Below are 26,871 nucleotides of genomic sequence, written 5' to 3'. Positions count from 1 at the left end.
TGCACCCTCAAAAGCTTCGTATCCATCATAAATTTCAATGTAATATTGTAATGGTATTACAATTTTAATATGCACTTCGCATCCATGGAAATATGGACATATATATACGTCCTGACCAGTAGCGTGGTTAAACACTGTCTTGTATACAGCTAATTTCTCTCTTATTCCATATAAATTTATTCAGTTGACTTCCCACCATAGCAGTTTTGTTGATTCTGTTGTCTATTTCCATATGTGACTCACCATCTTCACTAAAAATTGTGCCTAAGTAGTGAATGGAGAACTTATAAAAAGTTCTCCATTCATAATGCAATTGATATTTTCAATGTTTCTGCCTATTTTTATTGTCTTTGTCTTTTTAATGCCGACCTTCATACCATATCTATTACAACAGTTATTCAATTTAGTCAGGGAATCCTGAAGACTTGTAGCAGATTTATTTAGAAGTATAACATCATCAGCATAAAGCAAAGAGCTGAGATTAATATCTGCAATTTTGATATCATGTTTAATACCACTTTCCTTCATAATGTGATCCATATAGATAATGAATAAGAGAGCAGATAATGTACATCCTTGTCTGACACCAGATTTAACATTAAATCGTCTTCCTATACTTCCTTCAATTCTAACTGCTGACTTGCAACTCAAATAAAGACTAAGAATTGCTTGATATAATGCCCCATTAACACCATATAACCGAACCGAATAGCTTCTCTCTTGGCACCTTGTCATATGCCTTTTCCAGATCTACAAAACTTAAATACAGATCTTTGTTATGTTCCTATGATTTCTCAACTATCTGTCATAAGGTGAAAATCTGATCTTGACAGCCTCAGTTTATACGTAGGACTGTTTATACTATCTACAATAATGCATAAAGATGTACCTTGTTTGTGAATTTTTGGAGCTTCATATATACTGGGTGTTTTAACGTGGAAGGGCTTGAGTTTGTTGAGTTTCTTTAGGCCAAGAAGTGACTTTGTTCAATAATTTGCACACCTTATTCTTTTGTGAGTTGGTGGAATCCTGATCTATAATTTGGTATGTTGACTAGTCTTTGAGAAGTGAGTAGATTTTGCTTTCATATTCTGTTGTATCCATCACCACAGTTGCGTTTCCTTTGTCTGATTTGGTTATGGTAATGTGGTTATTATTGTGTAGCTCTTTTAGAGCGATGATTTCTTTATGTGGGATATTATTTCTGGGAGGCTTAAAATGGACTAGGATGTTGGCCATATCTAGCCGAATATTATTGGCTATTGCTGAATGCAGGTCGTATATCCCGCGTTCAACGGAAGCCACTATTTTGGTTTTGGAACTACTTTAGGAGTAACGGAAAAATTGTGTCCCCAACTTAACGCACTCGTGTCTTCTTTGGATAAGGTTACTAATGATAAGTTCACAACGACGCCACCTTCATGTAATTGCGGCTGCTGCATAGAAATGCGTTGTTGGAGGATTTCAAATTTCTTCTGTTGCCAGTTTTAAATTTGGTAAATTCTTTGTTGGCTGTAGAGTCGGAGATATTGTCCAGGATATCCCATAGCTCTGGGTTCAAAATGTTAGATAGCATATCACGTAATGCATTGATGGAAGAATTAATTTTAGATAGTTCTCGGCAAGTAGCTTATAAGTGTTCCCGTAATAGTGCTAAACTCGCTCGTCTATAAATACATTGGGCTTTGACTGGGTGAAACTTGTTCTTAATTTTTACGCAGTTTGGTATTAAATTGGTGTCTCAGCATCTCAAACCCACACATACAGGGAGATATTTACACAAACAATCACATCATCACCATTCTCAACAATATGGTATCTTAAAAACACTAATCCATAGAGCTAGAGCAATTTGTTCCAATGACATTGCTCTCACTGCTGAACTTTCTCACTTACGTCACACCTTCTTGACCATAAGATAGATAAAATACTAAATGCTCCCGAAAAATCCCCCCCCCCACTGTCTACCACAGAAGATTACAACTAAACTGTCACCATCCCATACATTAAAGGCACATCTGAAAAGATATCTAGAGTGCTTAACAAACACCAACTATGCACCGTATTTAAACTTTATGTGAAATTGGGAACTCTCATCCATTCACCTAAGGACAGATTCCCTCCTTTATCACATCCAGGAGTCTATGAAGTGCCCTGTTCATGTCATCGAGCCTACTAAGGACATACAGGAAGAACTGTGGACATCTGCCTCGGTGAACACAAAAAATATATCCGGTACTATCGCTATGGCAAGTCGGGTCTAGCAGACCATGCTTTGGATACCCCAGTACACAGGATCAATTGGAAAAAAACAAAAGTGCTGCACAGAAGCTTTTACAAGTCAGAGAGGTTGTTCCTGGAATCAACAGAAGCCTTGAAACATACTCCAAACCTTAATAAATATGCTTTCTTTTAGGCTTGCACGGTGATCCGAATGCATTTTTGGAAATTATGGAGACAACTACCATGTTTGAATAAAAACTTTAGTTTAATATTACTAAAATTTTTACTAAAATTTTACAATTCGACGTTTCGACCTTTATGTCAAGGTCATCTTCTGGAGCGTACAAATATACACAGGAAACAAGCTATACTACAATCATACTGGTTCGTTAAAGACACTGACTAACCGCTACCACAATTGTTGGCCTGACCTCTGGTGAAAAAAAAAAAAAAAAAATTATACATCAACGCTAGAGTCCTATTATTTGTGTTGTCTACTATATACATATATTAACATCATTCCATCCAGTTGGAGTGGAATGGTTTCTAATACTAGCGGATTGGCTAGGATCCTGACTTATGTTGAATCTTTCATATTAGGTGGGCTGAATGTGTGCCATCCAGATCCTTGGAATTTTCATACCATCTTTGTTGTTGATATTTGGGTGGTTTATCAGGATTTCGCAGGATTCTTTAAATTTTCTTTCGTACCATGTTTTTGTGCGGTGTAAGGAGCAGGTGCTTTTCCAGTTGATTTGGTGTAAGGTGTTAAGTGCATGGTCTGAGAGGCCTGCTTCACCATAATGGTTATATTTAATGTGTCTAATGTGTTCTTTCTTGCGTATAGGGATTGTCCGTCCTGTTTCACCAATGTACGGTAAGTTACAGCAGATGCAATAGACTCCAGGATGTGCTAATGGGAGGAGAGGATCCTTAGAGGAGCTGAATATGGTTTTAAGTTTAGTGGGTGGTTTAAATGTGGCAGCGAGGTTATAATGTTGTAGGATTCTGTTGATTTTTTCTGATAACTCTTTAATGTATGGGATGGCTATGGTTTTACTGTAATCTAGATTCATTTTTGTTGTGGTTTTATAGAGTATTTTATTGACAGTATTTTTGTTATAGCCATTGTTTATTAATAAATGTTTATTAATAGCCATTAATAAATATGGCTGTATAACTACCAAAGATTTGGGAGACAGTCATCCTAAGTCCAAATTAATACCTGCTTTCTCTCTTGTTTTTTTCCCTCCCAACTTAGATGGTGCCTAATTAGGACTTTAGTCTTTGTGTTTCATGTTACAATTGCTCATACTAGCCCCACTATTATACCGGATTGCGGTTGTCTCGTAACTGTAACAAACTTTGTTTGTGTGCTCTGAAGATGATGGATAGAATACCAGCGAAATATTAGCAATTAAGTCAATAAATAGTTATTTTCTTATCAATATGTGTTCGCATCTATACCATTAAAATCCAATCAACAAAAAAGTGTTGTCTGTATCCCTTGAAATGGATAACACTGAGAATTGTGCAGTTATAAAATTCTTTGTAAAAGAAGGTTTAATGCCAAAAGAAATTCATTTTAAGTTCATAAAAGTTTATGGGCACTCCTCTCCTTCGTTTTCGATGATTAAGAAATGGACTGCCAAGTTTAAACATGACTGTACCAGCCTCAAAGATGATCCACGTGAAGGACGTGGATCAAAAAGCGTGACAATACCAGAAATCATTGATCAAGTGCACTATACGGTATTGGAAGACTGGCGAGTCAAAGTGCGTTGAATTGCTGAGACCATATGCATTTCAAAAGAACATGTAGGATATATTTTGCATGAAGAATTGCAAATGAAAAAGCTTTGCATAAGATGAGTGCCATGCTTGCTCATAGCAGATCAAAAATGCACTCACATTAAAATCTCTGAATTGTGCATGGAGCGTTTTAACAAGAATAAAACCGATTTTGCACATCGATTTATTACTATAGAAGACTTGGATTCACCATTACACATCAGAATCCAAACAGTAGTCAAAACAGTGGACAGAAGCCAGTTGTTCAGCACCAAAGTTGGTTCTATCAGCAGAAAAGGGATTTTGGAATGCTAAAGGCATTTTTTTATTAATTATCTTGAAAAGGATAAAACAATAAATGGGAATATTATTCTGATCTTTTAACCAGACTAGACGAAAAAATTTGTGAGAAAAGACCTGGTTTGCAGAAGAAAAAAGTCATCTTTCATCAGGACAATGCAGCTGTCCACAAAGGTGTTTTGACAATGGAAAAATTAAGGGATCTGCACCATGAATTGTTGGAACATCCACCCTGTTCCCCAGATTTGGCTCCCTCTGACTTCTATCTCTTCCAAAAACTAAAACTCTTCCTCGCTGGTCAGCATTTTAATTTGAATCAAGAGGTGATTGCAGCTGTAGAAGGGTATTTTGCACATCTGGGATGGGATAATGGCGCTGGAATAAATGTGTTAGTCTTAAGGGAGATTATGTTGAAAAATAAAAATAATTTTGAAATTATAAATTCGTTTTTTCATTGTTAGGCTGAGAACTTATCAGAGACCACCCTCGTATGAAACATGATGTCCCGAATTATTAAATTCTGTAAATGTTTTTATTTTGTCCATTGATTGTGTAAGATAAAATAAAAATATAGTGTTTAATGAAAGATACTACAGTATAAAAGTAATATAAACAATAAGATACTGGTCATACTCTCATTAGAGTATTTTTATTCAGGTTAAATAGAATATCAACATGTTTCATTAACTGCTTCATCAAGGAAAGAGGTATAACTAGAAAACGATGTAAAAAATCTCAGAAAATTCCTCCAAAAAACAGTTCTATTTGTGAACATAAAATATTTAGAAGGTGAGAACAAACTTATACATGATTTATCTAACACATCTGTATTATGCAGTTCACTGTTTTGAATAGATTGTAGATCAGTATAAGAAAGATCTAATGTACTGCAAGAAAAGATGAGTGATTTCCAAATGTCATGCAGAATGAGACATCAGCTCCTGTTCAGAGTGCCAGGGAAAGCACACAGTATCACTCAACTCCTCAAAAATGACAAGATAGGAGATTATTTTCTAAATAAGACATAGAAGCCAATAACCAATCCATTTCATGATGTTCTGTGAAGACAAGAGCCATGCAGTCATATCCCTTTGATTGTGGGTGAGTTGTTACAGTGTTCATCTTTACCAAATATCACAACTTCATTAAGTCTAACTTATATAAGCCTTGCCACGAGAACAGAGTGAAGGGATATTTAGGGGAAAGGAACTCTGTCCTTTGGTGACAATAAAATTTATTTTGCAATTTACAGTCTTGAGGAAAAATGAAGAAACAGGTACATTCCCTAGAAAAGTTTACACGTTATTATTATTAATACAGGTATCCCCATGGAGTCAGTAGACTCATTGCAGGAGACCCAAACTATCCAAACGATATCTATCATATCTCTTCTTGAATTCACTTACAGACAAAGAACTCACAACTGAGTCAGGCAATGCATTCTACTCATTCACCACCCTCCAGGTGAAAAACCTCATTCTCACACCCTTGTTAACCACACTTTTCCTTAATTTCCAGGGATGACCTCTTGTTCTTCCATCACTATCACACAGCTGAAACATTTCCCCTGCATCAATCTTATAAAATCATTTTAGTAATTTAAATGTTTCTATCATATCCTCTCTTCTCCGCCTATCAACTGCGATTCACAAGCTCTCAATCTATCAATGTAGGAAGCATTTTTTACATCATTCACCAACTTAGTCACTCTCCTCTGAACCCTCTCCACAAACTCCTCATCTCCAAGGAATCCAGGTGACCTGACCTGAGCACAGTAATCCAAATGTGGAAGTATCAACGCCGTAAAAAGGGGAATAATAACCTCTTTATCTCTGGATGTTAGTGTGTTCCACAATAACCAAGTAATACTATGTGCAATCTTGAACACCTTAGCAACGCGTCCCCTGAACTTCATCTCTCTATCCACGAACACCTCAAGTTCCTAGCCTCATCAATCTCTTGGAGTACCATTCCATCAATGTAGTACACAGCTGGTAATCTTTTAATCCCAAAATGCATAACTTTACACTTTTTCATGCTGAACTGACATCCATTACCTTTTGCCCATTTTGCCAGCTTATTTAAATCATCCTGCAAACTCTCACCATCAGCTTGATTTTTTATTGCGCTACCTAACTTTGCATCATCAGCAAACAACTGAATATATCCCTTTAAGCCATTTCCTATATCATTTATGTACAAATTAAACAACAGTGGCCCAAGCACAGAGCCCTGAGGTACACCACTGGTAACCTGCCTCATTCTGGACTCTGCTCCTCCATACACCACCTTCTGGTATCTCTCCCTGAGCCATTCTCCTATCCAAACATAAGAAAGTATTGCTCACTTACCTTAAGATATGCAAAGACAACTTGGTCATTCCAAAATTTTCAAAAATTCAAGAGCACATACTTTCAAAGGCAAAATGAAATGTTAGATGTGACAATATTGGAGTGCTGACAAGTAAGAGAACGATTTAGAAAAAAAACTCTTAAAAAGTTATTAATAATAAAGTAATCATGCAGTTACTGTCATAGTAGCCCACACACCCTATGACGGTACATATCAGGAAATTGATGATGCTGATAATAATCATTTTAATTTTAATAATAATTTCCATTGTGATTCTGATACAGTGGACAGAATGAAAAAGAGTGCATTAAATTGAGAATTTGTAGACTGCAGACACTAGCAAACAGGAGAAAGAGGGGGTGATGTGATTGCAACTTACAAAAAGGGTCATACAAGATTTGACAGTCATTATCCTTTGTCCAGAATGCCAATTTATTTAAATCATCCTGTAAGATATTTACATCACCATTATCAATTATTGCCCTCCTCAAGTTTGCATCACCAGCAAAGATCTGAATATCTCCCACCTTAAATTTTTTGCTATATCACTAATATACACATTTAGAGAGTGGTGGCCCTAGTACAGAACCCTGAGGTATTCCACTAGTCACCCTCAGTCTTCTAGATTCTATGCCACCACATACTACTCTGGTGTCTGTCTGTCAGCCATCCCTCCATCCTCATCCATGGTACTGGCTTCATATCCATTCCCATTTATTCCAACTTTTGTAATAGTTTTACATGCAACATTCTGTCAAATGCCTTTGCGAAGTCCAGGAGTATCTGGTGTAGCCATTTCCCTTATCTAATTCTGCTGTCACTCTATTATAAAATATGAGTAAGTATATAATTTCTTTGTATCTTTAATTTGTAAAATCTAAAATAATTCACACAAACTGTGATTTATAAATTTTCATCGAGTTATGTGGTCAATGAAACATCCCAATATTATCATACAGTCACTCATTCAAGTATATATATGTTACCGGCAAAGTGTTAAATTAGGCATTCTATAGAATGCTGAAAGAGGGACGTCAAAGTATGAAATGCTTAGAATTTCACACATTTCCTAGACATTTCAAAAGGCAAATCGGCAAAGTATAAAGCAGCTACTCATTACCTTCAACTTAAAAGAATATTCATGGTAGCAATTAGCATGTATATGTCAAAACAGATATGACCTCCCAAGTGTTAATGTCACAAGGTGAGTCATGTGACTATCTACGCTCGCCTCAAACAGAGTCAGAACTGCACAAATAATGGCCGAGCAAGCTACATTGTCTGGGTAGGAATCACGGCATGTTAACATGGAACGACGGTTCTACGAAGAACTATCTAAAGTTCGAGCCAATGCTGCTAAAAGCTGCGTTTTTTTAACCGATACAACCTACCAAAAGTTAGTGAACAATGTGAAAAATGCTAAGATGGCTTCTAAGAAGATACCATGTGACTATTGGCTGCTGAATCGCTATGATGTGATGGTCGTGGAAAACACAAGTAAGTGATTTATCCTGTTAAAGAAGGCATCAGTGAAATCCAGTTTTACGTCACAGATTCTGAGTTATTTAATGTACTTCATGAAGCTCATTTGGCCATTGGGCATGAAGGACATGACAGAATGTTGAAAGAAATCTCACGCAAGTACAAGAACATTACTCGTCATGACATTGAACTGTACATTCACCTTTGTGAGCCATGTCAGAAAAAACAAAAAAGTGTTAAAAAGGGTGTTGTAGTGAAGCCTATGATTTTCTCCGAGTTCAATTCCCGTTGTCAGGTCAATCTCATCGATTTTCAGTCACATCCTGACAGGGAATACAAGTTTATAATGGTATACCAAGATAATCTCACTAAGTTTGTGGTTCTCAAGGCTCTGACATCAAAGACAGCGGAAGAAGTGGCAGATAACCCGTGGACATATTTACGTTGCTTGGAGCACCATCGATTCTACAATCCAACAATGGTAGAGAATTTGCTAATAATGTGGTGAGAAGCCTAAAGGAGTACTGGCCGACGTTGAAGATTGCCCATGGCAAGTCTCGCAACTCACAAAGCCAAGGAAGTGTCGAAAGAGCTAATCAGGACATTGAAAATATGCTGTGTACGTGGATGCAAGATGAAAAAACTGACCGATGGAGTGAGGGACTACGTTTCGTGCAACTTATGAAGAACAGGGCATTTCATTCTGGGATTAAGAGAACACCATATGAAGCTCTCTTTGGCTGCAAAGCTAAAGTGGGTCTCACAACGTCTTCCTTACCCCAAGATGTTTTACAAGACATACAGACTGAGGAGCAACTGGAAAAAATGACGGAAAACATCCAAACAATACAAGAAGAAACAGATCACCCTATCCAAGAGAAAGAGTCTATTGCACAAAACACAGATGAGACTGTAGTCCAAGATGGTAGAAAGTAAAGTGGTGATGAATACATGCCTACTGAAGAGGCTTCTGGTTCTGCTACCTGCTGCGTTTGTTTGAAGGTAACCAGTGGTGCCCATACTTGCAGAAAGTGTCACAGAAACGTTCATGCCACCTGTGGACATGAGAGTAAAGACGATGGAAGTGAGAAAATAGAAGGTGATGATGTTAATATTTGTGTGCTCTTTGCTTCAATATTGAGAATGCTGTCGAAGGTAAAATTCGATCTAAATTGAATCTGGAAATACAGGCCGAAAAAATGAAAATGGATTCCGACAAAAAATTTCCTCCTGCAGCTTTGGGGGACACTGTGAGAGTTCCTATCCCAAACGTAGACAAGGGACTGGGAGACTCGTGCAATCTGCTGGCGGTTGTTATGAGTGCGACAGACGATGGTTTTTACCGACTTGGAACTGCTGAAGGAATTTTAAACCAACTCTATGCCAGATCACAATTCACTTTATGTCACAAGGACTTACTGAGAGTTGGAGACGTGCCTGACCATGAAATAGCTCTCTGGTCAGCCGCTTCCGCTCAGTCCACGGGTAGCGGCCAGGAATTCGTGAAGTGTAATTGCAAGACCAAGTATCGAAATTTGAAGTGCTTTTGTATGAAAAAGGCAATTAAGTGCAATTCAAAATGCCATTCCATTCTGACCTTGTAGCAACAAGTAGTTCAGCACTGGTTTCTGTTTTTTGTAATTTGTAATAGTTCAAAATCTGTAATTTTATAATTGTTACATTTTTTACAATAAAATGCATCTTTATCCGTAATTTTGTAATTCTTTGCCAGTAACGTAATTTTATAATTTTGTAAATGTTACCTTTTTTCTATAAAAGCCTTTATCTGTAATTTTGTAATTCTTTTCAATAAAAGCCTTTTTCATACTTTGCCGAAACAGCATTTGTCATTCTATATAATGCCTAGGTATTCTATACAATTCCTAGGGAAATAAGGTAAAAAAATAAAAAGAAAACAGACGTTTCATACTTTGCCTAAAAACGCCACACATTCTATAGAATGCCTGCTTTTCATACTTTGCCGGTAACATATACACTCTCACCATAAAATATTGTATCCCCAATCACCCACTGCTGGATTTTACCTTTAACGTTTCCAATACTTCAACCACTATTCCTGAGATATTAATTTGTCTGTAATTTGTCACTTCTATCTTGGAGCCACCTTTATATACATACATACATCTTCAAGGCCCACCTTTCCTAATTGGGTTGTGGGGGCAGCAGCTGCAAGAGGAACTTCCAATGGTCACGATCCTCCACCACGAAGCTCAGGTGTTCTGGTGGGACTCCCAAACGTGTCCACCCAAGGTTTTGGATATAATCTATCCAGCGAGTCCTTGGCCTCCCATCCTTTGGCTTGGTAAAGAGGGCCTGCTGAGGGAGCCTCTCTTGTGGCATTCTGACCAGGTGACCATACCAATGTAACTGTGATCTCTCAACACAGAGAAGCAAAGGTTGAGTATTGAGGGTTTCCCGAATTACAGAGCTTCTGACTCTGTCGAGTTTTGTCAGCCCTGCAACCCCTCGAAGGAACCTCATTTCAGCCGTTTGGATTCGTGTCCGCATTCTTTCATTCATTACCCAACTCTCATGACCATAGGTGAGGATGGGGACATAGACTGTATTGAAGACAGCCAGCTTTGCCTTCTGGCTTAACTCCTGCTTCAATACTACCGAATGGCCAAGCTCCTGCAATATTGCATTTGCTGAGCCAATCCGAGTATCTAGCTCTACGTCCCACTTTCCATCACTCGTGAATATGGACCCAAGGTATTTAAACTTCTCCACCTGCCTCAGTGGGACTCCACTCACATGTAGAGTGCACTGGGATGGTTGTCTTGAGACCACAAATGTTTCAGTTTTGGCCACACTGATCTTCATTCCAGCTTCTGCACAAACAGCTACAAACCTATCCAGGGGCTGCTGAAGGTCATCTGTGAAAGAGCTAAGCAGAACTACGTCATCTGCAAAAAGCAGATGTCCAATGCTACATCTTCCAATTCTGACACACTCACTGCCTCGGCTGTGCCTATCAATCCAGTCCATAAATATTATGAAAAGGAGGGGTGACAGAACACACCCTTGGCAGAGGCCAATGGAGACTGTGAAAGGTTCAGACTTTGTGCTGTTTACCCTGACACAAAACTCCGGGCATTCACACAGAGACTTGATGGCATCTAATAGTTGGCCATCCACTCTGTACTCCTGTACTACTTGCCAAAGCTTATCCCGAGGAACCCAGTCATATGCCTTCTCCAAGTCCACAAAACATGTGTAGACATTCTTGGCATATTCCCAAGATTTCTCGAAGACTTGCCTTAAAGTGAAGATTTGGTCAGTTGTGCTTCTACTAGGACGAAAGCCACATTGTTCTTCCTGTAACTTTGACTCAACTATGCTCCTGCACCCTCTTTCCAAGCACCTAGCATATACTTTCCCAGGCAGGCTGGGCAGATAGAGAGATGCCACGATAGTTGCTGCAATCTCTCTGGTCTCCCTTCTTGAAGACTGGTATTATTATGCCTGTCTGCCATTGCTTTGGTGCTCGCCCAGATATCCAAGCAGCCTGACACACTCGAGTCACCAAAGAACACTGTCTCAATTTAAGGCTTTTAGCATTTCGGGCAGAATTTCATCATCAACAGCAGCCTTGATCGATTTTAGCAATTTTATTGCTAAATGAACCTCTTCTGCTGTGAGACTAGTCATTGCCCCGATCTGCACCTCTTGGATGTCCACAACTGCTCGGCCACCTGGGTTAAGAAGGCTCTCAAAGTATTCCCTCCATCTGTGGAGGATATCCTTCTCGGTTGTTAAAAATGCACCATCAGAGGCCTTAAATGCCCTTGCTGTGCACGATTTCCTTCCCCGAAGGCAGCTGATGGTCTGCCAGAATACTTTGTTTGCATTTGCATAGGATGAGTCTAATCTTTCTCCCAAGGATTCCCAAGCTTTCTGCTTTGCTGTCATTACTGCCTCAGCAGCAGCTTTTCGTGCATCAGTATACTGGAAATGCATCTCAGGTGACCTGACCCTAAGCCATGTTAGGTAGGCTTCCTTTTTTACCCAGACAGCTTTTTGGACCTCTGGTTCCACCAAGGTGTCCTTTTCTTACTGCCCGTCGCCACGCCGATCTGCTTTCTGCCACAGCATGAGAGTGCAGAGGCAGTGACAGCAGTTCTGAACAGCTCCCACTCCTCCTCAACATCTACAGTATGCTTGGGAATCTCTTTGAACCTGGAGGAAATATCATTTGTAAAATTCTTCCTCACAGCCTCATTTTCCAATGCCTCTCATTTCACGCGGTATAGCTGCTTAGGCCTACCAGCATTGATGGTAGCATCTGGTTTCTGAAGCCATAGAGTGCAGACAACAAGGTGGTGGTCAGTTGACAGTTCTGCCCCTCTCTTCACACGAAGAGAGGGGCAGATGAAAAACCACAACCAAGTCGTGGTTTTTCATCTGGTGCCTTAACACACATACCCATCCCCCCAATGGGATCCACTCAGCAACACAGTCTGACAGCCGAGGGCTTTTGAGTATCCCCAGACCCACTTGAGCAGACATTGTCAGGCTCACACCAGAGTAGTAGAGCTTCCAACCCTCATCCAGGTCGATAGTTCCAGAGCCTCTCCTCTTGGTTCGAAGAAAGCCCGACTAAATCTAGTTGGTAGTGCTTGACTTCCTCGACCAGTTCCTTCTCCTTCCCTGTCAGAGAGAAGATGTTCCAGTTGCCTAAAGCCATAGTCTGGTGCCGTTGTCGTTGCCATTTCCATCCTTTTGCAGAACCATTTCTTTCCGCTGACCCTAAACACCACCCCAAACAGGTAGCAGGCCCATTGATGGAGTGCCCTCTAGCAGAGTGCTGAAGAGTTGTGTCTAAGGGAGACTGTAACATATTTTTCAAACAGGTCCCTCTGCCTAAAATCCGAACACGTTCCTTGGTAACCCGCGAGATGGATGATGCAGTATGACCATTGTTTGATGACCTGACCATGTTACAGTGTTTGGTAATGCCCTGTTAGCACTACCCTGTTTGGATAAAACGAAATAACACAGCAAAATAGGAAAGATTCACCCCTAGCCCTCGAATACTCTAATAGCACTCGGGAGAGGAGCAAGAAGAGAAGAAAGAACGAAGCAAGGAAGGAAGAGGAGAGACCAGTCTACAGATAATATAACAGATGTATATTACATGAGGTAAGGAATGGTCCAGCATCAGGTACCTCGGGTTTGCCATGCCCGTACTCAATAAATTGAGCCCCTGAGCAAACCTTTATACAATGGAACTATATTACCCTCTTTTCACTCCCTTGGAATCTTGTCAGAACTGAGACTTGGATCAGTGGAATGCCAATTCTCTTGCACATTAACATAGCACATGGGCTAACATGCCATCCATTCTCACTGCTGTATTCACACTAGAGGTGCTCAGCATATTTTTCAATATGCTGAGCACCTCCAGTTCATCTATCTCAATTCCAAAAGCAGACTCTGTCACATATGTATTCTAACAAAGTGATCACTCACCAATTCAACTATTTCTTTTGCTTCTGTTACTCTTCTACCATCACCATTGCTTAAAATCATCCCTCCACAGTAATTCTTCCTCTTACTTACTATATATAACAAAAAAACTCTTTTGATTTACTTTGGCCTGCTTGCTAATTTTCTCTCATAATCAAATTTGGCCTTGCTTACAATACTGGTTATCCTCCTTGCTTGAATTTTGTACAGTTCATGAGTGTGCTGATCATCTCTGTCTATATATATATATATATATCCTTAGCAATGTTTTCTTTTTTTTTACACCTCTTGCTTTATATCCCTACTGATCCATTTAATGCCCACTTGGTTTATTCTCCTGACTATAGGTATGCAAAGTCTGATACTGCTTTTCTGAAACAATCCCTGACCAATTTTTATGCATTCTTTCCTTGTATCTCTCTTGCCTAATAGATGCACTTATCCAGACTTCACTGTACATGAAATATCTGATTAACAAATTCCAGCAATGAACTTAAAAATAAAAAAAAAATCTATAGGTAGATTCAAAATCATGCAATGAATGCATTTTTATTTCTTTAAAGAAATGTAAATGAGAAAATCAAAATTGGAAGGAATTGAAAAATAAAACAAAATACCTCTGTTCAGGTAATGCTTCTTGGATTTTGACTGAGCTATCTTTTGATTTGTTGTGTTCTAACAAAGATGACAGTGGGTCAGTTTTGCTGGATTTTTTCAATATCCCTTTTTCTGAAACGAATAGCTTCTTTTAATATTCTATTTATTAAAAAAAATAGTAGTATCTCCATTTTACCAAATAATAATAATGAATTAATTTAATTTAAATAATAAAAAATGACAGTAATCTCTCAATTATCCAACTACATCAGGAGAGCAATTTACTGATACATAGTGCTGTACCAGAAGTTAGTCAAACACTAACCCATTCTAAGGTCAGTTAATTGAAGATATGTTGTTCATTTAAAGGTCAGATAACTGAGAAATCATAGCATACATGTGCGTGCAAGGTTGAAGTAATGCAGAAGTCATATTTTCATATACGAGTAGCCAAAAGGTGTCTCACCTTATTATTAAATTACTCTGGATTAAAGAAAGTTGATGGAAGTTTTTCCATTTGGTTATACTATAAATTAAAGATTCCAAGAAATTATATACTTGGTTTAATCCTTTATCCAAGTGTAAGCAAACAAGTTGGCTACTCATATATGAAAATATGACTTCTGCATTACTTCAACCTTAGTTTTCACTTCTGGGTCTGGCTTCCACTGATAATCAACAAAAGTCAAAACTGGTCTGGATAGTGACCCTTCCCATAATGCATAGCATTATACATGTCTGCAAGGAGATGAGCTTTGAATTATGGGATATTAAGGCAATGAACTTTGCATTATGGGATATTAAGGCAAGTGATGTGAAGTCATTAGCTTTTTTTATGAGTTGCCCCAGTCCTGAAAATAGTTCAGGTGCAAACTTGTTTGCTTACACTTGGATAAAGAATTAAACAAAGTATATAATTTCTTTGTATCTTTAATTTGTAAAAGCTAAAATAATTCACACAGAGTGTGATTTATAAATTTTCATCGAGTTATGTAGTCAATGAAACATCCCAATATTATCATACATTCATTCATCCAAGTATATATACACTCTCCCAAGATGGACTGGGTCACCATGGGAGAAGCAGATGCAACCGTCCCATAACGGGAGAGGCCTTCACTGTAGTGGGTGGAAAACAGGTTGATGATCATCATATCAATGGAATGCAAGGGGATATTCAGTTGTTTGCAGATGATGTGAAGCTGGGAAGGGTTATTCGTAATAGTGCAGATGTGGTAGCTCTGCAATAGGATTTAAATATACTGGATAGATGGGAAAATGAATGAGGATCAGTTTAATTCAGCTAAATGTAAATGCTTGAAGTTTGGGATACATATGGGAGGCTGCATACTCTCTTGGAGGAACTGTACTGGAGGAAGTGGGGGAGGCAAATGATCTTGGGGGGGGGGGGTATTGACAGAAACCTGAATTCAGGGAACATATAGCAAAGGTGATGAGGTAACCAAGAGGATTCCTGCATACATTGCATAGGAAGATATTGGATATTTATGTAGAAAGGCTGAATTATAGAAAAGAATGAGTGAGGGTATGTAAGGAAATGCAATATTCTGATGGACCATAAGGCTTGCTTTATGAATTTAAATATGAGTAGGGAACATGGCGTCATAACTGACATGGCAGTTAAAGATTGTGCAAATGTTCAGAGAGCATATGTGGAAGTGACAGCGAGAAAAAAAAAGGTCAATTGACGATAAAGCAAGCAGTAATGAAGTTGAAAAAACAGAGTGTAAAGATAAAGTGGGCAATAATGACATTGAAAACAGAGTGCCATTAACGGCAAAATAGCAAGTAGGGTTGATGATGAAAAGCATGTGCAATAAAATAGTAAGTGCAAATGATAGTAAAAAAAAATGCAAGATTTGAAAGCTGAGATTTATTATTATTATTATTATCATCTGACACCTCCAGGGAGTCCAAAGACTCATCGAGGGAAAGTGTGCCAACAGCATCGAACAATTGTTCTCCTTCAAAGGGGAACAATCTACTAACCGCGCTCGAACTTGCTTAACTTTTTGCGTGAGACATTAGTAGCAGAGGCTCCACCAATCGACCTTTGGTGATGATAAGGCAAGAGAGGAGGCAAATGCAAAATAAACTGAAGCGAATTGAAGATATATATGGAAGAGTGAAGAAGATGAAAACAGATGATGTTGGAATGAAATAGGTAACAAAAGAACTGCGAGTGGCATTGTATGGTGATTTGATTATTAGAGGTGTTGTAAACAAGAAGTTGCACAATTTCTGTTCTGTGAGATAAAATTAATGGAGTAGTTGAGGCATAGTGAGCAAAGGAATTGTTAAGGGTAATAGGGACAAATGACTTCAATGGGAAAAGAAGAATGTAAGATTGGACATTAAGGGGTTGTTGAAAAGATAATAGTGTGAGAGGAAAGGTAGTCAGTGTGTTGCCCAGGTATAAGATGAGGAAGAGAGCAAGAATTATGTATGATATATTGGCAGAAATGTGTGAAGAGGAAGGAGTGCAGTTTATTAATATGCAGAATGAGTATGATTGAAGGAAGAATTCAACTGTATAAGAGTGATGGTTGACAGAACTGAATGACATGAATGATAGAACAAGTGTGCTAAGAGGAAGGATACAGATGATGTTGGAATGAAAAAGGTAATGAAAGACCTAGGGAAACAGGAAGACTCAGGATGGAGAGGGGAACACAGTGTGAGAAAGGTAGATGCTCCAAGAGGATGTGAAAGCATGTGTAGACAAAAAGGGAAGGGGATGTAGGCAAAACAGTTGGATTTGAAGAAGGTTCCGGGATGAGTAAAGAGAAAAAGAAATGGATCGAGGAAAGTATGGAGAAGTCACATCTAATAAGTGGTATCAGTGAAACTTGTTATAGATACCGAAACGAACTGTTATGTTTGTATATTAATGCTAGAAGTATCAAAACAAGAGAAATGAAATAGTTGCATTGATGGAGTTTGTTCATCCAAATATACTTCTGGCATAAGAAAGCCATGGTTGGATGACGATGACATCCTGATAGGAATGGAAGGGTATGATGTATTTTGTGAAGATATAAAGAGTGAAAAGGGACATGGGTACTATTGATGATAGTAAAAGAGTTATGTCCAAGGGGAAGGGGGGGATATTAGTGTGGTTTTTTTTTACCTCAAAACCACTAGTAGTGGTTTTGAGGTAAAAAAAAGGTGCAAGATAGGTGAACAGAATGAAATACTTCAATGGATGTTGTTATAGACCTGGTAATGTAGAAGGTAGTGACCAGGAAATGTATAAGCAAATGGGAAAAGGGTGATCATTATGGGTGATTTTAATTACGGTAATATAGTTTGGGATGACAAGATAGCAACCAGAAGTAAAGAAAATGAGTTCCTTGAGTTTTTTTGAGGGACAACTACCTCAGGCAGTATGTAATAGAGGGCAAACGAGGATTGAGGGCCTTGGATTTGATCATTTCATCTTCTTCTTCTTTTCAGCCATTTTTTGTCCACTGCTGAACGAAGGCCTCCTCCAGTTCTTTCCACCTTTCTCTGTTCTTGGCAATGGTTGACCAATTTTCCCCAACAAAATTTGACAATTCATCACTCCACCTTCTTTTAGGATGTCCTCGACCTCGTTTCCCTTCTTTTGGAATCCAGTTCGTTAGTATGGTGATCCATCGCTCATCTTCTCTTCTGGATAGATGTCCGGCCCATTTCCATTTTAGTCGCTTGTGGTGAGGAATGATGTCAGCGATACGAGTCTGTTTCTTATCCAGGTGTTCCGCTTCTTATCTTTTAACATGATGCCTAGCATCAACCTCTCCATTTTTCTTTGAGTTTTTGTTACTTTATTTGCCAGTGCTTTTGTTAGTGACTAAGTTTCACAACCATATGAGATGACTGGAAGTACACACTGGTTAAATGTCTTCCTTTTTAATCAGTGGGACATCATTGTTTTGAAAAATGTTTTTCAATTTTCCAAATGCACTCCAGGAAAGTTGATCTCTCCTATTTATTTCCTTTTGGATTCCACAGTTTAGATCAATGAGATGACCTAAGTATATATATGAAGAGACTCTTTCCAAGAAATTGTTTTCGATTATTATGTTTTTTGGTGTTACAAAACGATTAAACATGATTTTAGTTTTTTCTCTGTTTATCTTTAGACCGGCTTTTCTGCTTTCATGATATAGGTCTTCTATCATTATATTAAGGTCTTCTGGAGTGTTTACAAAAATTATGATATCATCTGCATATCTTGAGTGTGTTAAGTTTCTGTTATTAATTTTTATACCAAGGTTTGTCCAGTTTATATTATTAAATATTTCTTGAAGGACTGCTGAAAAGATTTTGGGTGATAGCGAGTCTCCTTGTCGGACACCTTTTTCAATTGATATTTTATTGCTACTCGTGTGAAGTTGGATTGTTGCAGTGAGGTATACTGAATGGAGGAGGTCCATATATTCTCCAGGAACTCCCTGATTCTGGAGTGCTGTGATTATTGCATTAGTTTTGATGGAATCAAATGCTTTTTCATAATCAATGAAGGCTAAACAGAGAGGCAATTGGTTTTCTTCTGCTTTTTCTATTATTTGTTTTACTGCATGAATATGATCAATTGTGTTAAAGCCTTTATGGAATCCTGCTTGTTCTACTGGTTGATTTGAATCAAGAAGAGGTGTTAACCTGTTTATTATTACTTTTGGGAGAATTTTGTACAGATTAGAGAGAATACCAATTGGTCTATAGTTCTTTACTTCTTCTTTGTCCCCTTTTTTAAATAACAGTTATCAGAGTAGCATTTTAAATTAAGGGGATAAAAATCCCTTATTATTTTACAGCCAGTATGCAATTTCGCATACTGGCTGTAAAATAATAAGGGATTTTTATCCCCTTAATTTAATTAACTTCGCCAGAAAATATAGCCGTTTGGCTTTTCATCTTAATTAGAGTAGCATTTTTTTCAATTTTCTGGTATCTTCCCCTCTTCTAAGCATAGATTTAGTAAGTTTGTGACATGGTGAATTATATTGTTTCCTACCCATTTAATTAATTCTATGTGAATTAGGTCTTCACCAGGACATTTTCCATTTTTCATTTATTTTAATGCTTGTTTTATTTTATCTGAAGTGAATGGGGGGGGGATGTATTCCATATGTGATGGAGAAGAGTTATTTATATTTGATTTATCTATTGAAGGATCACTATAGAGTTCTTTATAAAATTCTTCTAGCCTGCTTAGGATTTGTTCTTGGTTCCTTATTGTAGTTCCATTCTTACCTTTTATTGCAGTTATTTGACTTTTGCCAACTGATAAATGTTTTCTTAGTATTTTCATATTATTATTATTGTTTTCAATTGTTTCTTTTATATTTTTTAGTGTTATAAGATCTTATTTCATTTTTCATCTTTTTCCTTATTGTTTTGCATAGTTCTGCATATTTTATCTTAGAAATTAAGTTTTTGTGTTGTTTCATATTTCGTCTCTTTTTTAGTAGTTATAAGATTTCCTCTGAAAGCTTATGTTCTTTTCGTTGTTTATTGCTTTTGAATTCATTGGCTGCTGAGATTATTACTTCTGTTAGATTTTTGTTTATTTTATTTATGTCTTCTTCAAATATATTTATTAAGTCCAGTTTTTGATTGAGTTTTTCTTCATAATCCTTCTTGTTTTCGATAGATTTTAAGTCAAAACTTCTTGATTTTTTGTTGTTTAGCCATTTTATTCTTTCCAATTTGGGGTTTATTTTAATCTGGGCTCTGACCAGTCTGTGGTCACTTCCAGTTTTTACTGGATTTAGTACTGAGGTATCTTGAACTATTTCTTTATTATTACACAGTATAAACTAAATAAAATACAATTTTATTTAATGCTGACCATAAAAACAAACTTATATTATAGCCTACCAGTTTTGCCAGCTGTCTGGCTTTTTCAAGGCATTTATGAAAAGACATAAAAACTAGTAAATGCAAATTGAAAGGAACATAAAAAATGTAAACCAACTAGTAGCTAAGGGTACACATTCGCATGACAGAGAGGGTTTATTGTTCTTATTCATTATCATGCATACGTGTTTGTTGTAAACGTGTAATGTGATTACTGGCTAGCTGTAGTTCAGCTTGATTAAGAGAGAGGATAAGGTTTTTCCACGAAATGGAAAAACCTTATCCTCAACAGAATTACACCCTGATTTCTGTTGAGGTTTCCGCCGGTTATTGACACTATTGTGGCTTCCTTGAATAAACGATGTCTGTAGTCGTCATCGAGATATGGTATGGAGCTGTTTCGCCACTCTATCATGTGGTTAGACGTACAGAAATGATGTGCTAAACCAGAAGAGATACTTCTGTTGTGGTTTACATCACCAACATGTTCTTTTTGTCTGATTTCTAAACTCCGTGAAGTTTGTCCTATGTAAGCAAGACCACAGGAGCAGGGAATGTAATATACTCCTGGATATTTGTAGAAAGGTACCTTATCTTTTGGGGATCCTAAAACTTGTCTGATGCTGGTGGTTGGTTTGAAGACCACTCTGATGTTGTAGGCTCTTAGTATTCTTGCTATTTGATAAGAAATTGACTTGATGAAAGGGATCACTACAGTAGAAATGTGCTGGGAGTGTGATTCTTCTTGTCTGGGATTGTCATTGTATAGATATTTTTTTATGATGTTTTGGCTATTAGTGTGAGTTCAATCTGAGTATCTTCCTTTTCTGATATATTTTTTTTTATTACACAGTATATAATCTATTTCATTTTTTATTTTTCCATTTGGACTTCTCCATGTCCATTTTCTTTTGAGGGCTTTCTTAAAAAATGCATTCATAATATAAAGCTTATTACTGATAGAGAATTCTGTAAGAGCCATTCCTGAGTTGCTGCTTGTACCATATATGTATGGTCCTATTGTATCTATTTGGTGAATGGGATGACCTACTTTGGTGTTAAAATCGCCCATTACTACAGTAAAGTTTTGATTGCTATTTCTTTTTTTATCTCAAGTGTGCTGCAGTGAGTCATAAAATGCTTCTATCTCTTCATCAGTGTAGGATGAAGTGGGAGCATATATTTGGATGATCCTGATTTTAAGTTTAGAGTTTATTTTAAGTGTAATTTCTATTATTCGTTCATCTGTATAATTAAATTCTTCTATAAGTTGTGTAATTGTTTTCTTAATTAGAAATCCCACTCTGTATTGTCCTTTAGTTTTCCCATAATAATATAAGTAGTCTCCATTTCTTAGTTTTATTAAATGTTCATCCTGCCTGAGAACTTCACTTAAACCTATGATGTCCTGTTTAATATGTTTTAGTTCTTGCTGTAAGATGGTAAGGTGTTCCTCTTCTTTAAGTATTCAACAATTAAATGTTCCTATATGGAGGAAAAGGCCGCGCGGTTAGCCTAGTGGCTTTGCGCTTCGCAATCATATGCCTGGGGAAGGAGTGTCGTAGGTTCGACTCCCGTCGGAGATGTGAGGAGCTGAATGATCTTCCTCAGCCATAGCCAAGTTAGCCGGTCTTGGGCGCGGAGAGTAGGGTTTTTTCCGCCAGTTTATCTGGTGTTTTTCATCCCGCAAGCAGGCAAAGCAGCCCAGTGAACACACAGGGATACAGCCAAGAATACCTTGAGGCATAGGAGTGACCATTCTATCCTCGTATTTCGGTTACGAAATCCAAGCATGCTTGGAAGGTTGTGGGTCTCAAAGGCCTGTTAAAGCCATTGGGATAGATGGGATATAGAGGAAAAGAGGATTGTATTGATTACTATTATATTTATGAATTCTTTGGGCTATTCCAGTATTGTTTATTATTTAGGTAAGCTTCCCCACTGCATCATGCTCTGGTCTCCATAAATGGTTTCGATCATTTCATCAGAGCATGTTATTATAAATGAGGGATCAAATCGCCCTCCAGTTGGTGAGAGTGACCATGAAGCGATTACCTGGGTGGTCACCATGTCAGGACTTTCGTGAGGAAAGGGTATATGTGGAACTACAAGGCTGGTGATTATAAGAAGCTCAAGAGACAGCTTGCAGTAGCTGCAGCATGGAATGAGGAATTAGGTAGAAAGGAAATCGATGCCGCTTAGGTGATATTCAAGAACTATCTAGTAGAAGCAATGTCTAAATGTATTCCAAAGGTCAGAAGGTTAAATAAGGTGGGGTGAAATGCATGAATGAAGAGATTAAGCATGCAGTACAGAGAAAAATAAGAGGAGTGGTATTAATTAATGCCACGAGGAATACAAAGAACAGGCAAGGAGGGAGACTCAGTTGGTAAGGATAGCAAAAGTTCAGTATGAGCAGCAATTAGCTAATGAAGCCAAAAAAAAAAAAAAAATCCTAGGGAATTCTTTCAATATGTACCCAGCAACAAAAAGAATGATTATGGTAGGATACACAGTAAAATGCTTAGACTTTGCAAAGGATTTTGATAGTACCTCATGATAAGCTGATAGTCAAACTACAGTGGATGGTGTTGGATATTAGACTAGTGCACTGTTTAGGAACTTGGCTGTCTGATTGGTATCAACAAGTTGTGTACGGGGGAGCAATATCCAAGAAGAGGAATGTCATTAGTGGTGTGCCTCAGGGATTTGTTTTAGGGCCACTGCTGTTTAACCTGTATGTTAGTGATATTGGTGAAGATTTGAATGAGTTTATACAGTTCTTTGCAGATGATGCAAAGTTGAGACAACTATGAGGAATAGAGCAGATGTTGTGGCCTTACAAGAAGACTGGAATAGACTGAGTGAATAGGCACAGGAGTGAGAATACTAGTTCAACGTTGCAAAATGTAAGGTTTTAAAATTTGGTGGAAATATGTTTTTGGAGGTGGAGGAAATAAGAGATCTTGGGGTGTGGTAGATAAGAATCTAAAATTTAGAGAACATATTGCCAAAATTGTGAGGTCAACACAATGAATTCTGGCAATGATGAGGAGGACATTGATTTGTAGATGTAAGGAGATTCTAGTTCCATTTCTATAAAGCTCTGATTAGGCCACATATGGACTACTGTGCACAGATTTGGTCACCTGGTTTTAAGAGGATGAAGAGATGTTGGAGAGAGTCAGAGGTAAATGATCAAAATAGGTTTCTGATCTCAGGAATGTTGAATATGAAGAAAGGATGAGACGATGTAATTTGTAGAGGATATGAGGAAGAGGGGTGACACAATAGAGACAAAGGATTAAACTAAATTTATTATTAGAGACATACCAGTTGGTAAGGGATTATTATAGGATTAACATTAAAGAGGTTTTCATAAAATGGTGGGAGATTGGGAGATAAGAGATCATCCATGGAAGCTGTATTAGGAGGGTGCGAGCTAGATGAGTTTGTAACTTCATGGGATCTTAGGATGATAATAATAATAACAAATAAATAAAGGGGTTTTTTTTTTTTTTTTTTTTTTTTTTTTTGCTATTTTACTAATAAAACTCACCTGCCTGTTTGCTAAAAAAATATGCAACATCTTTGCTGGAATTTCCTTTATCTGTTTTTTTTTTTTTCAGAGATACCTGAAAAGTAAATATTCAAGAAATTTATTTAAGAAAAACACCAACAACATGAACCAATTTACATTATAAGCAATAACATGAAGATATTGCACTTCATATATTTCCACTGGTTACTTTAATTGAGCCATCTGTGAAAATACTTTAACAACAAATTTTTAAAGGTATCGAATTATTGCAAGGAAATGATTGTCTTTAATTTATAACAGGAAATTTGACATTTCATTTTTTAGAAAAAAATATGGATTACCAAACACACTTCAAAATTGAGGACCAAAGACAGAATGGACAATAGTTGTTTAATTCTCCCTTATCAGTTTTTAAAATTAATTTCTAGTTTTAATTCATTACTTTAAACATGATCTCTTCACTGGTTATTTTTTTTTAAATGTGAATCCCCACCAGTGAAAGTTGTGAGTGGGCAGGGCCAGATAATCCGAAAACTCCATTCCAGAAACAGGAACTTTTTCAAGTCACTTCAGGCTCCTAATAATAGGGTAGTGGTCTCACACTGAGCAAGCAGAGGCCATCACTTAAAACTCACAAATCCCCATGTCACAGAGGAATTTAAACCCAAAACCTGGTTGGTTGAAGAGAAAGTATGCTCTACAACCTTACATAGCACACTCTCTGCATGCTTCTTTATGCTGCTGTTAGATTCCTTCTTATATAAATGAAATTTTGCAATTCATAAAATATTACTCATTTTCATAGGCATTTCACTAATCCTATTATGTATTTCTGGCTACCACATCCTCATTCTGATAAAACCCATGAAACTAAATGAACACAGTAGTTCATATGAGATATCAAGGATATGTAAAACATTAACGTTCTTATATGCTTTCATCTGTTTCTCTCCCCTTCCCCACACAAACACAAAAATATATACATATTTCTCTGCCAACAGAAAAAAATAAAAATTAAATTAAATAAAACACACACACACTAGGGGGAATGCCCCCCCCCTGGTGCCTATGCCACCTACCCCCCCTGAGTTCCGGACTTGTAAGCCGGTTCTGGTAAGGCAGTAAGCCAGAGACAAAAAACGTGACATAAAACGTTTCAAATTTCAGCTTATCTTTTTATATATATAGAGTAGATGTAGATATATATATATATATATATATATATATATGTGTGTGGAGGTTCATTTACTCAGTTGTTAAACATATTTTTTAAAAGAATTGAATGACATAAACCGAGAAAAGGAAAAAGGTTTAATAGTATCACATGACTACTTTCGGCTTTTTACAGCCTTCTTCAGGTGTTTTTATACAAAAGAAACATTAAACATTGAAGATAAAAACTGTGAACAGCACAGGAAAGTCATTATACATATTTAACGTGAAAACACACATACACACACACACACACGCTGTAGTTAACGTATTCAAAGCTGTTCCTTCGTTGGCCACATTGTTGGGTGAGTGTGTGTCTATAGCATCTCGCGAGCACCAGTGTTTGATCACAGCAGAATGACAGTCTGGGAGGTTGTAGCTTAAATTATTATATAAATGTACAGGATTAAGGATGATTTCTCTAGATTCTACAATTTTTCTCTCCAATTCGTCATGGCAACGGAAAATGTTGTTAAATCTATCCCAAAGGATTGTATGACTATAATTTTCATCGTTGGAATCAGCCGAAAAAAGGATATGGCAGGATAAAGCACTGGCAAGTGTTCTCTTGTAAGCGATGTCCCTCCTGTGCTCCTCCATAAGCAATTCAATAGACTTGTCCGTCTGGCCAAAGTAAGGAATGTCGTAGTCACACCATATCTTGTACACACTGGGATATTTTAGATTGTGGATCTTAGGAAGCGGAGTAAATAAAGTTCTAATGTTATATTTTTTGAGAACCTTGGCTAATTTTTGAGCTTATGTATGGAATAGATATATTGCCTTTAACATTATTCATTTGTTCAGTATGGTGACTAGGAGGATTAAAAAAGTATTTTTTAATAATTTTTTGAGAATAACCATTCAGTCTGAAAGTAGATGCTAAACCACCCACAGATAACATCTCTTCATCGGAACGACAGACTCTTACGAGTTTAAAAAATAACAGAAATATAATTATCCTTCTCGCAGATAATGGCAATCACAGTTGTCCTTAACTTTGAAGATTATAAAAATAAGATGCTTGAATTACTACAGAGTGACACTTACTCAATTCTTGAGAGAGATTCCACTCGTGAATTTCAAAATACCAACACTTTATTAAAAACAACTTCTGAACTGTCTAGAAACATTCGCCTTTCTCTTTGCTCTCTCATCCGCTTATGCCACACATATGGAGTTCGCAAGATCCACAAGGAAAATACCCCACTTTGTCCCATTTGAAAAACATTTGAGATATTTTGTGAGATGTTTTGAAAGATTGTATGTTGGTGAAACAATGCCTTCAACAATATACAACCTTTCAAAACATCTCGTAAAATACCTCAAATGTTTTTCTGGCAAGTCTTCGTCTTTTATTAATAACTCTGCGGATTTTGTATCATACATTAAGGATATTACTGTTCAAGAAAATGAAATCATGGCTAGCTTTGACATAGTATACTTGTTCACAAATGTTCCTACAGACGAAGTCCTGACACTACTCAAAGATAAGTTATCCAAAAAAAATGTTAGCCCTACTTACTCATTGCATCAAGTCTGGATACTTTAGATTTCAGGACACCATCTACAAGCAAAATCATGGTCTAGTAATGGGTAATCCTTTATCTCCTGTACTTGCCAACATTTATCTGGAAGATTTTGAAGTTAAAGCTATCTCTTCCTATTCCTTAGCACCTAGAATTTGGAAACAATATGTGGATGACATTTTCCTCATTTGGAGCCATGGATGTGATTCTCTCCTGGATTTCCTTGAACATGTTAACAGTCAACACCCGAATATCCAATTCACGGCTGAATTTGAAACTAATGGTTCTCTGCCTTTCTGGACGTAAAACTGACCCGTTCTTCTGAAAAACTTAAAATTTCGATGTACAGAAAACCTACACACACACCAATAGATATCTCCATAGTCAGTCCCATCATTTCACTTCTCATTCAAACTTCGTAAAGAAATTCATTTTCTTAGATCTACTTTCAGACTGAATGGTTATTCTCAAAAAATTACTAAAATA

General features: G+C 37.3%; 1 protein-coding gene across 1 annotated transcript in view; it reads right to left on the bottom strand.

The window, feature by feature from the left end:
* Positions 1-26,871, bottom strand: part of LOC150093409 (uncharacterized) — a 245,584-nt gene that overhangs the window by 112,170 nt on the left and 106,543 nt on the right. Inside the window, exons 8-9 of the mRNA XM_090413816.1 lie at positions 23,663-23,738; positions 14,256-14,367 (exon numbers count right to left, since the gene is read on the bottom strand). Coding sequence (XP_090269942.1) covers positions 14,256-14,367; positions 23,663-23,738 — 188 coding nt within the window. The remainder of the gene's footprint in view (positions 1-14,255; positions 14,368-23,662; positions 23,739-26,871) is intronic.

Source organism: Typopeltis vanoorti, chromosome 24 (assembly GCF_054136105.1).
Source record: "Typopeltis vanoorti isolate ZY-2024b chromosome 24, IOZ_Tvanoo_1.0, whole genome shotgun sequence".
Lineage (NCBI taxonomy): Eukaryota > Metazoa > Arthropoda > Arachnida > Uropygi > Thelyphonidae > Typopeltis > Typopeltis vanoorti.
This window is presented reverse-complemented; position numbering and strand designations above follow the sequence as displayed.